The sequence below is a fragment of the Protopterus annectens genome, chromosome 3.part1, assembly GCF_019279795.1.
Source record: "Protopterus annectens isolate FY-2018-M chromosome 3.part1, PAN1.0, whole genome shotgun sequence".
NCBI lineage: Eukaryota > Metazoa > Chordata > Ceratodontiformes > Protopteridae > Protopterus > Protopterus annectens.
In genome coordinates this window covers 1,861,657,691-1,861,673,644 of record NC_056732.1, presented here as the reverse complement: position 1 = coordinate 1,861,673,644, position 15,954 = coordinate 1,861,657,691, and the positions used below count along the sequence as shown (strand labels likewise).

The 15,954-nt window shown below is 40.0% G+C and overlaps 1 protein-coding gene across 1 annotated transcript in view; it reads right to left on the bottom strand.

The window, feature by feature from the left end:
- LOC122798775 (zinc finger protein 271-like) overlaps nt 1-15,531 on the bottom strand; it is a 243,283-nt gene extending 227,752 nt beyond the window's left edge. Inside the window, exon 1 of the mRNA XM_044067887.1 lies at nt 15,403-15,531. Within this exon, the coding sequence (XP_043923822.1) occupies nt 15,403-15,414 (12 nt within the window). The 5' untranslated portion in view covers nt 15,415-15,531. The remainder of the gene's footprint in view (nt 1-15,402) is intronic.
- Between the last annotated feature and the right edge of the window lie 423 nt (nt 15,532-15,954).

Below are 15,954 nucleotides of genomic sequence, written 5' to 3'. Positions count from 1 at the left end.
GGAAACCAAACCCCCCCTCTAATTTTAAAGAAACCCCATCAAAAACCCCCGGGCTAAAAAAAAGTTTCAAAAATTTGGGGCCTAAAAAACTCCCAAAAAAACCAAACCCCTCACAAAAAAAAAATCTTTTTGCCCCTGACAGGACCCTACATAAATCCCCTTTCTCTATCTTTTATGCAATGTCTTCATTTTTTTTACAGCTCTAACTCTCATGACTCTATTTCACTCAAATATAAATCATATCAACCTGTATAATATCTGATGCTCATTTGCAGCTACAATGACTTTTGACATTTGTATATAATTTTTTTCTCAGTTCTAGATGTTATCATCTCCTACTACATACCAGATTTCTTTGCTTTATGTTAACTGTTCTGCTTTATGTTACCATCCATTTTTTTTCTACTGTATGTACATTCATAATTGTTTGTATTATACTGGAGCTTTTCTCCCAGAGTCTCCATTGAAAATGTCCTTCTGGATCAGTTGGACCAATCTTGTTAACAAATGTCAAACAAACAAAAACAAAGGTACACATTCTTAACTAGGCACTTACAGCAGCTGGAATGACCTCACATGTTCCTCACAAAGAAAATACAGGGTGTAGACACATACTATGTGGATAGACTAAAAGTCCTATTCCTTTACTCCGTCTCCTACAACTATTGCAGAGTGATCGATGCCTGAACTGTAAGGCACCTACAAATCCAGCCCTGATGGAGCTTCTACACATCTGTAAGTCAAACAGCATGAGGGTCACCCAATCTAGGGATCTAAACTTAATCAGTAAAAACGTAAAAAATGCCAACGGAGTAAAACACGACTGTAGACTGTAATGTCCAGGCACAAACTAAGTCCAAGGTGATAAAAAATCCAAAATTTATTGTCAAAATGCAATCAGGTAAGCGCTTTCGCATAGGAGCTTCATCAGACCAGATAACAAATCAAAAAACTAACATACATTACTATATAAAAACAGTCCTTATTCAAAAATATCCAATTAATCAATCAATCAATCTCATCCATTGTGTGCAACAATACATTTAAAGTGAACATGATATACTGCAAATACATATTTAAAAATCTCAAGGGATACATGAATAAATAAATATCATAAATAAAAATTAAAATAAAACATATAAAATAAAAATGAAAATATGTAATAATATATAAACACGTATATTACATATTAAAACCTATGTGAAGAAACCTGAAAAAAGACATGAAACAGATGTATCAAACCTGATTTCATCTGCACAACCTCCTTTTCTTTAGAACGGGTTTGATTGAAGCCCTTTCATTTAGGCCCTTTCCTCTATCTGCCCGCAAAAGAAAAATCCAGCAGGCCTCTCTATACTCAGTATATGTTGTAATATTACCTTCCCTGATATTCTGTGTAATAATTTCTATCACCTTAAACTTAAAAACATGAGTGTTCCCAAATTCAGCTACATGCTTGGAAAGTGCATTATGTGGGGACCCTTTTCTAATGTGGTAGATATGTTCTCTCATTCTATCACGTAGGGGTCTGTTAGTCATACCCACATAAAATGCCGCACAAGTTCCACACTCAGCTAAATAGACAACATGGGGGGTCTTACAGTTACTAGACCCCTTAAAACGAAATACCTTAAGTAAATCAGGATGAAAAAAGACATCAGAAGTATCGATGTATGTACAAAAATTACAGGACCCACAGGGTTCAGTATGACCATATAATATTTCTGGAGCCTAGGGTTGGGTACTGCAAGGCCCACATGGCCTCTGGCCAGAAGGTGATGCAGCCTAGGGCTGGGTACTGCAAGGCACACAAGGCCTCTGGTCTGACTTGCTTTGTATATCCTAAAATATTATGATGATCCTATTTGACTACATAGTAACTGATCCCATAATCTTTTTCAGGAAATTGTTAGTTTCTTTTCAGGTGATGCGCCATGTTAACTCTAAAGGACTTCAGAAAAAAAAACAGATTGCTGAGGATCTCAAAGACTACGCTGACACAGTAATGAAGTAAATTATCAATGAGAGGACACAAGTCTATGACCTTACAGCTTCTTTTCTTCTATCATATGGTGATGGCACTGTCATGCTCCAGATTCTTCCTGAATCTTATTTATTTATTTATGACTGGAAAACACCAAGAACTGTGACCAAATGACAAATATGTAAAAATGATCACTTGCAGCATGTTTACTAGACCACGGTCCTGTGAGTTAATGGTGTAAGAGATTAAGGTCCCAAACTAGAGGTTTTTTTTATGCTTGCCGTCTTCTTTAGGCAGAAAATTACAAGGTAAGTTTGGCTGTCCCACATACCTGAATGAAACCTTCAAAGAAGACCAACATGTCATAGATAAATTTCCATAGACAAAGGGTCTAGGATTTGCTGTTTTCCACATTTGAGCAAACATAGCTTCTCTGATAGGTCAGTCATGTTGTGTTAGCAGAAGTACAGGCTCCAGCTACAGAGCAGATGGATGAATTGCTGTGGAGCCAGGAGTAACATTTGACTTAACTCTGTACCACTACTTTTATTGCAAAGACACTCGGTAAGTCAGCAGAAGCAGTTTAAGTGCCATTCTTCTACTAGGGGCAGGAATACCCTGGCTCATTTTATGAATTGTGGCAGACAGGGGCTCTAAGCTCATTTACAGTGTGAAAGACAGAGGCTCTCCAGCTCATTTACAGTGTAGCAGATAAGGGTTCCCAGCCTCATTTATTAGTGTAGACAGGGGCTCCCCAGCTCATTTATGGTGTGGCAGACAAGGATCCCCAGTTTATTTATGGTGTGGCAGACAGAGGCTACATGCTTATATTCCTGCACCACTGATGCATCGCATGTTATATGTAAATGAACCAGGAAACATCTGGTGTGAATGCCCCCACTGACTACATATCACCAGTTAGTATACAAACTGCAACTGGCCTTAAGGGTTAAACTGTCAGAAACCCCACACCTGCAGTGTCACCCTCGAGAAGGCAATGATTCGTCTTACATTCATGGTTTGGCTTATTATTTGAAGACACTTTGCTATTTCCACCCAAGAAGCTTTGTTAATTTTTTTATTGTTTTAGCAGTTATGAGTTTGGAAGATACATTGGTGGAGCGAGCTTATGAGGGGCAGTCTAAGTCTCAGAAATCCATCATGTTTTTATTACTTCTGGAACATTAACACAGTGAGTGTGTGTTTGGGGGGATGCGTTCTTAGGTTTGGAAAAGTAACCCGAGTGGTGCCCGGTGATATGCTACATTTATAATAAATGGAACTTGATAATGCCTTACTTAAACTTTTTAAACTTAAAATTGAATGCACTGCGGTACTACACTAACACAAGCCCTGACTGCACAAGTAGGAAATATGAGGAAGAAACACTTCTTACCATCAATGAGTGCTATTGTACAAAATGCCAACCCTTTAAGAATCTTGTTTTTATTATTAAGTTGAAATCTGTGATTTCCTGCCATATTTTTTACAGGGGAAAAATGGAAAATTAATGTCCCTGAACATAAATGTGTTTCTTCTGCTGTTTTCTGTCTTTATTATAGTTTTCAACCCAACAGCAGCACAAACTACATCATTCACAAAACACAAGGTCTGCTGCAGCAGATCTGAAAACAAAGGTTAGTTGCTACAGAAAGAAGATGTTCTAATCGAGCTCAGATCTTATGCTCAGCTTCCACATGATGAATCACACTGTTCAGGAAATCAAGAAACGCTGCTAACTGTAAGGGTTAAGCTCAGATCTTACCTCCAGCTTCATGATGAATTACGCTGCTCAGGAAATCAAGAAACTGCTGACTATAAGGGTTATCAGATGTGTAATAATAATAAAAAAATAAATAAAATTTAAGCAATTCTGTGCTTGAGCTAAAATTGTCTCAACTTTCTCAAGCAAATACTTCCTGTGTGTCTGATAAATGTGTCTCAGTGTCTCTACACAGAGCTTCCAAGCTAATTAATATTTATGAGTTAATGCTGTGAGGAAGTAACATAAAGGAGGAGTTTGTATAAATATTTAATGAGATAGGCTGGCACAGCCAGCTTTAACCTCCCACTGCCAGGATAACTACTGCAGGAATCTATGCTGTCAGAGCAGTACAGGTTCTGTACATTTCCACTTTCCTTCTTTCTGCTTGTGTGTGTGTTATATCTACAGAGTGTAACACATGGTCCTGTGTTTGATCCTGAACACCTCAAATTTCAAACACTCACAACAAAAAGAAGGTATGAGCTTTGTTAGTATAGTGCATTAACAGTCACTTTTCAGGCTCCCTGCCTAATTACATGCAGTCTTATTGGGTACAACAATGTTGTAAGGCAGACCCAGAATGCAAAAGGAGTCTGGTCAGTCTGCAAACTGCATGATAAACAATAAATAAATAAGTGCTCACACGGTGCAGTTTGTCTAGTTGCTGCGAATCACAGAAATACAGATTTTTCAAGATAGATACATTGAAAAGGAATGCTTGGCTGAACAAATTTGTTAATTCCCTTGCCTTGTGGATAATTTGAATATCCTACTTAACTAAGATAATAATAATAATAGTAATAATTATAATAATAATAATAATTCCTCATTATCTGCCTTGTTCCTTACAGCTTGTATTTTGAATCATGTTCTGTTTTTTCTCATGTCATTTTTTTGAAAGACGTACTCTGCATATTTTCTTGTAGTGCTTAAATGGTTCCATCTTTTTCCTTTGCCTTCCTCCTACATGACTGTACAGTGGTACTGTACTGGTGCAGTGGTAGCGTTGTCGCCTCACAACAAGAGGTTCTCTTGTTCGATTCTCAGCTGGGGTGCCTTCTGTGCAGAGTCTGCATGTCCTCCCTGTGTTTGTGTGGGTTTCAAAGATGTGTCTGGAGCATTTCTCCCTGGGTGTCCACTGAAAATTGGCTCGTTCCAAGTCGGACTTTCCCAGTTAACAAATGTTAAATAAATATTAAACCCTCATATTATTAGTATTTCTTTTGAAGACACTCTTTTTGCTCTTGTCTTTTGTACTACTTCCATCATGTCCATATCCTGCTGAACGCTAGGTCCCCAGGCAATCACACATTACTACAGGCAGGGCCTTACCACCTATCTATACAGAGACAATAACTTCTTGGTTCCTACTGCTGAATGCTAGGTCTCCAGACTATCACACAGTACTACAGGTAGGGCCTTACCACCTGTCTATACAGAGAGACAATAACTTCTTGGTACCTACTGCTGAATGCTAGGTCTCCAGAGTAACACACAGAACTACAGATAGGGCCTTACCACCTATCTATACAGAGAGACAATAACTTCTTGGTACCTACTGCTGAATGCTAGGTCTCCAGAGTATCACATGGTACTACAGGTAGGGCCTTACCACCTGTCTATACAGAGAGACAATAACTTCTTGGTACCTACTGCTGAATGCTAGGTCTCCAGAGTATCACACAGTACTACAGGTAGGGCCTTACCACCTGAATACAGAAAGACAATAACTTCTTGGTACCTACTGCTGAATGCTAGGTCTCCAGAGTAACACACAGAACTACAGGTAGGGCCTTACCACCTATCTATACAGAGAGACAATAACTTCTTGGTACCTACTGCTGAACGCTAGGTCTCCAGAGTATCACACAGTACTACAGGTAGGGTCTTACCACCTGACTATACAGAGAGACAATAACTTCTTGGTACCCACTGCTGAATGCTAGGTCTCCCGACTATCACACAGTACAACATGTAGGACCTTACCACTGATCTGTACAGAGAGACAATAACTTCTTGGTACCTACTGCTGAACGCTAGGTCTGAAGTGTATCACACAGTGCTACAGGTAGGGCCTTACCACCTATCTATACAGAGAGACAATAACTTCTTGGTACCTACTGCTGAACGCTAGGTCTCCAGACTATCACATAGTACTACAGGTAGGGCCTTACCACCTATCTATACAGAGAGACAATAACTTCTTGGTAACTACTGTTGAATGCTAGGTCTCCAGACTATCACACAGTACTACAGGTAGGGCCTTACACCTTTCTATACAGAGACAATAACTTCTTGGTACCTACTGCTGAACGCTAGGTCTCCAGACTATCACATAGTACTACAGGTAGGGCCTTACCACCTATCTATACAGAGAGACAATAACTTATTGGTACCTACTGTTGAATGCTAGGTCTCCAGACTATCACACAGTACTACAGGTAGAGCCTTACCACCTGTCTATACAGAAGGACAATAACTTTGTGTTACCTACTGCTGATTAATCTTCCTAAGTATGCTAATGATCTGCTCACCTTGTTTACTGGCTTGTAAAACTGCTTGACTTCCTTTTCCTCATCCTATATAAATCCTCCAAGTCCTACTCTAACATTATTTGTTGCTATTTTGTTCACAGTTTTATATACATTTGCAAGTTATTGTCTTCTAGATGTACTGATTTCCATTTTTCTACCTAATTTAGTTCCATAACTGTGAGTTCCAGGATGTGCTTGGAGATGTTCAGGAAAGTGTATATAATTGTAGGAAGCTCATAAGCCCAAATGTTGCCTAGGAAATAGACATCACTGTCAGTAAATAGCTAACACACTGTCAGCCCATGTACTATAGTGCCTTATCGGAGTAAGGAATAGTTGACTAAGCCATGACATGGCTAATCACATGACTGACATGGTGCAAAAGGAAAATCTAAAGCAAGAGGAGGAGGGTAGAAAACATACAATAGATTACTCACTCCTGAAAACATTACTGACATCCCTCACCTCTTTACTGCAAGATGTTCAAACAGATATTAAAGATACGTGTTTCACTTACAGAGGACTCTGCCATGCTTTTCAAGTGCTTCAGCTGTATCCAAAGCCATCCAAGATAAGCTAAGAATATGTTCTTGATTAGCTGTACTTGTACTTGCTTTATAAAGTGATCATTACTGTTTTCTGAGGGATTTTTAAAGCAGGAATTTAATTTTGTAGCAAAAAATAGTCATTTTTGCTTGTTGGCTTTTCTGGTCTGTGTGCCTCCAAATCACTTTACAGAAGGGTGAATTAACTAGTGACTTATTTGTTTAATCTGCACCTGAGAGCTGCTTTTGCTGTGCTTTCACATTAACGTGTTTAGAGCTGTCGCCTCACAGCAAGAGGTCTCTAGTCTGAATTCGGCTGGGATGCCTTCTATGCAGAGTCTGCATGTCCTCCATGCATTTGTGTGGGTTTCCTCTGGGTGCTTCAGTTTCCTCCCACATTCTACAGACATGCATCCGGGGCTTTTCTCCCAAGGCCTCGCCCTCTGCTGAAAATGTCCTCTGTTCCAGTCGGACTTTCCCAGTAAACAAATGTTAAATATAAATAAATAAAACAGATTCCAGGGTCAGACATCTTGTGGCAGAAGGTGTTTACCTGTGTTCTTTGAGTTAAGAAGCACTGCACAAAGCTCAAAATTTGGTTATTTATTGGCTAGACGATGGAGGAGTTCGTTTTCAAGTTGTCCACTGAGCTGCAGCAGTTAACTGACCCCTGTATAGTAGCAAATGCCTAAACAAAAAAATTTGTCTACAAACTTAAGATTCAATCCAAAACATGTTAAGCAGTGTGGTATTATGCAGAAATAAGCTTAAAGCAGCTAGCTTATGCATCAAATAGCACTACCATTTCATGCCATTGTATAACATCCTGCCCTTAACCCCAGAAACTATCCTAGGAGACCCTGTTAAAACCCAGTCCTTAGTCCTAAACAGCCATATCTATTATAGGACCAGACAACATGGAGATCCAAATTCCAAATGTCTCTGTCCATCCTGGAAGACCTGGGTACCCTAAGGCAATGTGCCAATTGTCTCATGTTCTCAAAATACCAGTTAATCATTAAAGAAAATATCATAGTATGTGAGAGATGTAAATATACCACTTTCTTGGAGGCAAAAATCTCACACACAAATGAGGTTGCTAGGAATACAAACACTACTTCCCTCACACATATCGTTCACCAAACTCAAAGACCTCTAAAGCCACCTAATGGCAACACTGTTTCTCAGTAATCACTAAAGCACACACCAAACATCTCACATATGCCTACACCTAATGGTCCCCCTAAGTGCAAAGCCTATAAATCAAAACTACACTTTGCCTAAAATGCTTGTCATGGGGGACCTCATTGTTTGACACACAGATGCCCTACTCACCAGGATCCATTGTGTGACACACAGATGCCCTACTCACCAGGTCCCCATTGTGTGACACATAGATGCCCTACTCACCAGGACCCATTGTGTGACACACAGATGCCCTACTCACCAGGTCCCATTGTGTGACACACAGATGCCCTACTCACCAGGATCCATTGTGTGACACACAGATGCCCTACTCACCAGGTCCCCATTGTGTGACACATAGATGCCCTACTCACCAGGACCCATTGTGTGACACACAGATGCCCTACTCACCAGGTCCCATTGTGTGACACACAGATGCCCTACTCACCAGGTCCCCATTTTATGACACATAGATGCCCTACTCATCAGGACCCATTGTGTGACACACAGATGCCCTACTCAACAGGACCCATTGTGTGACACACAGATGCCCTACTCACCAGGTCCCCATTGTGTGACACATAGATGCCCTACTCACCAGGACCCATTGTGTGACACACAGATGCCCTACTCACCAGGACCCATTGTGTGACACACAGATGCCCTACTCACCAGGTCCCATTGTGTGACAAACAGATGCCCTACTCACCAGGTTACATTGTGTGACACACAGATGCCCTGCTCACCAGGATCCATTGTGTGAAACACAGATGCCCTACTCACCAGGTTACATTGTGTAACACACAGATGCCCTACTCACCAGGTTACATTGTGTGACACACAGATGCCCTACTCACCAGGACCCATTGTGTGACACACAGATGCCCTACTCACCAGGACCCATTGTGTGACAAACAGATGCCCTACTCACCAGGACCCATTGTGAAACACATAGATGCCCTACTCACCAGGACCCATTGTGTGACACACAAATGCCCTACTCACCAGGACCTATTGTGTGACACACAGATGCCCTACTCACCAGGTCCCATTGTGTGACACACAAATGCCCTACTCACCAGGTTACATTGCGTGACACACAGATGCCCTACTCACCAAGACCCATTGTGTGACACACAGACACCCTACTCACCAGGACCCATTGTGTAACACACAGATGCTCTACTCACCAGGACCCCATTGTGTGACACATAGATACACTACTCACTAGGTCCCATTGTGTGACACATAGATGCACTACTCACTAGGACCCCATTGTGTGACACACAGATGCCCTACTCACCAGGTTGCACAAGGAGAAGACAGCAGTTAGTTGCCTATCTGAAACCAGGATCCACTACATCACACATGCAATCAAGTTACTGCACCTCAGGTACCAATATCATTCTATCATAGTCCACGTGGGTGTAAATTACTCGAGATGTACTTCATTAGACTATATGAAAAGAGACATAATAGATCTCTTGGAATATGTGTCATGGACAGGTATGAGCCTTTCACTGAGCAGCATTTTACCTTCACCAAGGATGATGCCACAGTAGGAACATAAAATGATTGAGTTAAATAATTGGCTTAGTTTCTGGTGTCATTCCAGGGGATCCAGTCTCTGTCAGCATCAGAGAACATAGTCAAAAGACAATATTGCTTTGCCAAGGATGGGTTGCACTTCTCCCTCCTAGGCTTTCAGATATTAGCCAAAATGTCATGCACCCCTAGAACCTTTTTGCATAATGCCAAAAAGACAAAACTACCAACACTGTGAAAAAGTCTACAAGCACTGTCAATGCTGACAGTCTAAACAAAAAACTCCAATCCCTCCTCACTCTGGAGAGCACAGCTGTCTGTGCTGTGACCAAGACTTGGTTTAAAGCCATAGACATTACTGCAGAAGGACAAAGTTACAGTGCCTTCTACACATTTAGACCAACAACAGCACAGACTGAGGCCAAATGTGGACATGGTTTGATCTATGTTAGCACAAACAAACCTCCAGGTTGGTTAAACAGGATGATTCCCTGGAGCTCTTCCAAGTGCAAGTCACCATAGGTAAGGTTTCTCACAAATTCATGGTTAGCTACAGGTCACTATCTATGACCCTAGAGTTTCACAACTCTTACCTAAACCTTCTACAGGCATTCACCATCCAACCAATCACCTAATTCATGAGTGACTTTAACTACCCCTCTATAGACAGGGAAATGTGCACTGCCTCAATCTCACAGGCACAACACTAACTGGACTTTATTAACACAAACACTTTGATGCATGCTCCAATCACGGAATCAAACATACTAGATCTGGTATTCACCGGCATGGGACAACACTGCATCACCTCCATGTCACGTCCACATTAATGAGGCTGGATCATAAAGCTGCCTCATTTGAAGTAAAAAGTAAACCCAGAAAATCTACCTAAACCGGTATCAGTTAAGAACTATTAAATGACACTTTGTCAAAATTCCAGGTTCACCCGAACCCAGAGACCCCAGCTACCTATACATAATTTTTTACAGAGTCAATATACTAACATGTGAATGGCTGCATAGAGGCTGCCATACCTCCTAGAAATAAACCCAAAGCAAACACTAAAAACAAACCCCGCCTAAACAGGGTATGTAATAAAAGAAGAAAGCTCATGGCCAAAATCAGGAAAAGCAATTGCATTAAAAACAAGTGCTCTCTTATACAACTTAACAAAAAACAAAGAGGTCTAATTAAGTCCAAAAAGGCCAACTATGAGGTCAAGATAGAACTGGTGGTGAATAGTACCACCTACACAGATTAGGGTGACACAGCAAATCTACTGGTTGATTAATTCAGCTCAAACCTCACCACCCACTTCACCCAGTTCCAGCAGGTGAAATCACCTTCAACATACTTCCCCTAACTATCAGTAGGGACCAGGTGCTGGCAGCACTTGCTAAAGCCAAGAAAACCACCTCCATAGGTCCCAACAACATCCCTAATTGACTTCTAAATACCCTAAAACATGACTAATTAGGACCACATGAAGTACTCTTCAGGTACAGCCTTGAAACAGGCCACAGTGGTCATTGCCCTATACAAAGGTGGGCCATCAACTAACCAGGTAACTACAGACCCATCAGTCTAATGAGTGTAATGTGCAAAGCCATGGAACAAATTATCATGGAAATGATAAGCAAGGACACTGGCAACCTACAAACTTTGCACTCATCCCAATTTGGCTTTGTTAATGGAAGATCTTGCCTACTTAACCTGGCAGACTTCTTTGAGAGGGTCACCAAGGCAATGGATGAGGCTAAAACAATGCATGCTACATATCCTGATTTAGCTAAGGGGTGGGAGGATGGCATAATGGTTAAGGTGTTTACCTTACAGACACAAGGTGCAGGGTTTGATTCTCACAAGGGGTAACTGTCTAGGCTTGAAATGGCCCACAAGGGTAGTTAGCCTAGTACTAATCTATGAACCTATGAACCTATACCACACTCAGGCATTGTTGACAAGCTCTCTGACCTGACCATAAACCCTTACATAACTGACTGGATTGCTGGCTGGCTCACAGAAAGGACCCAAGAAGTCAGCATTGGTGAGAACACCTCTACCAATAGACCGGTCACCAGTGTAGTACTCCAGGGCTCCATGTTGGGCCTGCTCCTGTTTGGCATCTACTTTTCAGAAGTCAAGGCTAATGGTAAAGGCCTCTGGCTCAACAAGTTCATAGATGACTATAAATTAGGAGCTATTATAGACTGCACCCAAGACAAAAACATCTTGCAAGAGGATTTAAGGCAGAAAATGATTGGTAACAAAGCCATGGCCTAAAACCCATTGCCAAAAAATGCATTATTAATGTGTTTTGGTAAACTGTCAATGCAAGTTAATTATCCCATTGATAAAATGCCCTAAGAGTCAACCCAGTAGTAAGGGATCTTGTTGACTGAAATTTGGCCTTTGACCAACATGTAGCTAAAATAAGAAAATAATTATATGTCACCCAGCTTATAAGTAAGGGTATGGCATTCAGATCCAAGGAAGTTATAGTACCATGCTATTCAACCCCTATTAGACCTGAACTTGAATACAATGTCCCCTTTGGCATATACCTAACCAAACCCTTACAACAGCTGGAACACCCACAATAATTTTTCAATAGAACTCAGGGCATGAATATTCTGTCCTACACCGATCACCTAAAGGCTATGTCTCTGTATTCAGCTTCCTACACATTGCTGACAGGGGATCTTTTCCTAGCTTACAGGTCTTCCTAAGCCCCAGCCCTGATGGATCTGTTTCACATGCACTAAACAAACTGCACCATAAACACTAGATCCAGGGATCTGTACTTTACTTGTGACATAAACAGAACATGCTGGAGAGAGATATGTGTCTCAAATAATCCACACACTGTGGAATATATTTCCCATTTATGTAAAACAGAGTTAATCCCTGACACTATTCAGATGAAATCTTGACAGATGGACAGGAAACTGTAAATTAACCCACCATCTTGGACATAAGCCATCAATAAAAAAGTATTATCTTTGCGAAGTCCCCCACTTTAAAAAGGAGTCAGCAATTAAAGAGCCACAATCCTCACCACTGACTCCTCACCACTGTGGGAGCATCACAGAAAAACACCAGAGCAGATTCAGACAGGTCTACACACCCTTTCAAAGGGTGACCAATTAAAAATGAAATATCAAAATAAATTATAGCTATGACCAGAAGCAGCCAGGCATTTGAGGTGACCTGGGGAGTATCAAACAGGTATAAAACACTCTGTGATCGCTAAATAATATACTGACTGTCCAGCCACAATGTAAAGTAATGAAAAACATGTAATAATAAGTAAAACTATTAAAAAGAATGTAAATCAATTCATTTTCAATATACATCAGAATTAAATAACCAGAAATATAAAATTAAACTGTAGGATGGAAGTCCATCATTTTAGAAAAATTCTCTCTAAATAACTAAACTTTCCTAATCTAACTAGAGAATACTGTCCCTGAATCTAATCTAAAACATAACAACAAGGCAACATCAGATTTACAGTTTTTTGGTGAGTCCTTTTTTGGGTATCCACTGCACAGCACTCAGCTGTATCTGTGACTGACTGCAACTCTTAACTAACTGCCCTTCAACTGACTTCAACAGTCTATTTTATAGTCCAGTTTAACAATATCAATGGTCTTATTTTAAAAATAACAATTAGCTGTTCGAAAAAGTTTGTTTTCCTGTCAATCATCTGTTCAAATAATCACATAGCAACCTGGAACATTCTATTGACATCACCTACTGATCAGCTGATTCGCTACATACAATTTGTATTTTAGAGTCTCCCTCACAAACATGCACAATTGGAAATGCATAAAAACACATATTTTTTAAACATTTTGTATAAACAGGGAAATACTCAACATTTTAAAAACTTATTTACATTTTCATAATTAGACATGCTGGCATTCAATACAAGTTAATCTGAAAATATATACAAATCTCTTGCCAGGCATGCTAACACAGATGACAGTGTTTTCATTTTCTTCACACTCATAACACCCCCTACAAATCCTTAGCTACCTGCCTATGAACATATCCTTGTATGATACTTGGGACCCAAATGACTTGTGGTGTGAGGCTAGGCTTGTAAGGTCCTATGGTCATTAGTCTAGTAACAACCTATGAACCTATAAAGATACCAACCAAAAACCTGAGCAGCTCAGCTGGGACATACTAGAATATCAGGCAAGTCTTAATGTCCATTCCCACCAAATGGAGGAACTATGTTCATGGAATAAGAAGTTGAAGCTCAAGATTGATGATATAGGAAATCACTCTCATCAGAACAACCTTTGTATGATCAGTTTACAGAGGGGATACAGGGAGAAGAGCCGGTGGATTGCATCAGCAAAGAAGTAGCAGACCTGCTGAAGAGAAGATAACATCCACATCAAATTAGTATAAGAACAATGGTCAATCCTCCATGGCACCTAATTTTTATATGCAAAATTATAAGGATCACAAAGACACATTGAGGATGGCTAGAGAACTGTGAATCAAATGTCAATTAGGAAATTATGCAGTTTGCATAGACGATTGTAGCATGGCTCTCTTTATCAAAAGAAAGAGTTTTGTACTGACTCTACAGCAGTTTAAGGACAGGGGCTACTGAGTGAAACTGAAGTTTCTGGCTTTATTAGCAATCCAGAAAGGATAATTGAGACTGTCCTTTAAATTTCCATCATAAGAGGAGGTTTACCTAGTATGACAGTCCCCTACATCAAAGTCATTTGAGAGATAATGGCACAGCCAACCACTTTCAAAATGAAGCCACTGCTATCCCTGAATTCTATTAGTCACTCACCAGGGAAGAAAAATTATTAAAAAATATTGTCTCACAGTCAGACATAGTTGAGTGTACATCCTCACTTTCAAAAAAGAGACAGAACCTAAATTAATGTATTCATCAATGTAATCGGCTCCTTCCCCTGGCTGATACCTTCAATGAGGAAAAAGAAGCTGTACTGGAGTTTAGAGAGCCAGAACCATCTCATAATGTGCTTGAGCTCCTGAAGAAGAAACAAGACAGGGCAGTAGTGACACAGGCTATTGCTTCAGTTACCACAAGGAATTTTCCTACCTGAAATCAGAATCACAGGAAATGGATCATATCAAGCAATAGGTCATCAGCTCTGTTCCCATAACAAGTATGGGATGCATGAGCCTCCCCTGGTGTCCGGCTTAAGAATGTTACTCTCTTTTAAAGGTAAAAGTTTCCTTTTCTGGTCTGAATTGCTTACTAGATGCATTTAACTGATGAATGATACAATAATTCAAAATGTGGATAGTGCTTGACCCATAAGCATAACACACATTTATTTAGTATAAACTGGAATGCTGACCTATGATTCTAAAGAATGAAGCTGTGTCTTCAAGAGATGAAATCTAGGAAATATACCTAAAGTTTTTTTGTCATTTTTTTGTCAGCATGATTTCTTTATAATTTTCTGATACATCTACTAAGGCAGAATTAAAACAGAGTCTGGGTAAGGCTCACTCAGTAAGTAGGAAATATGAGAAGAAACACAATTTGCCATCAATGAGGACTGTTGCACAAAATGCCAACATGTATGGAATTCTTCTTTTATCTATAAGTTAAGATTTGTGATGTCCTTTTTTTTCTACGAAAAAACAGAAAAATTAATGTCCCTGAACATAAACATTTCTTCTCCTGCTTTCTTTAGAATGTAAGCCTTTATTATAGCTTCATCCCAACACATCAGCACAAACTATATCCTTCATAAACACAAGGCCTGCTGTCTCAGATCTTAAAAATAAAAGTTAGCTGTTACAGAAAGTTTTTCTAATCAGCTCAGATCTTACCTCCAGCTTCATGATGAACCGCAATGTTCAGGAAATCAAGAAACTGCTGATTCTAATGGTTATCAAATGAGTGATAATCACAAAAAAAGAAAAAACCTACATAATTCTGTACTCAAGAGCCAAATTTGTTTTAACCTTTTCAAACTAATACTTCCTGTGGGTCTGAAAAATGTGTCCCCTTACAGATCTTCCAAGCTGATTAATATTCATGAACTAATGCTGTGAAGAAATAACATAAAGGAGGAGTTTGTATAAATATTTAATAAGATAAGCTGGCCTGGCACAGCCAGCTTTAACTTTCCACTGCCAGGATAATTTTACTGTACGAATCTCTGCTGTAAGCTAAGCAGAGCAGTGCAGGCTGTGTACATTTCCACTTCCCTTCATTCTGCTTCTGTGTGTGTTATTTCTGCAGACTGTAACACATGGTCCCGTGTCTGATCCTCAACATCTGAAAGTGCAAACACTCAATAACAACAAAAGAAGCCTTCTTTTGAGCTGTTATTAGCAATGCAGAGAAAAGAATAATTCTGAGCTTTGTTATAGTGGTGC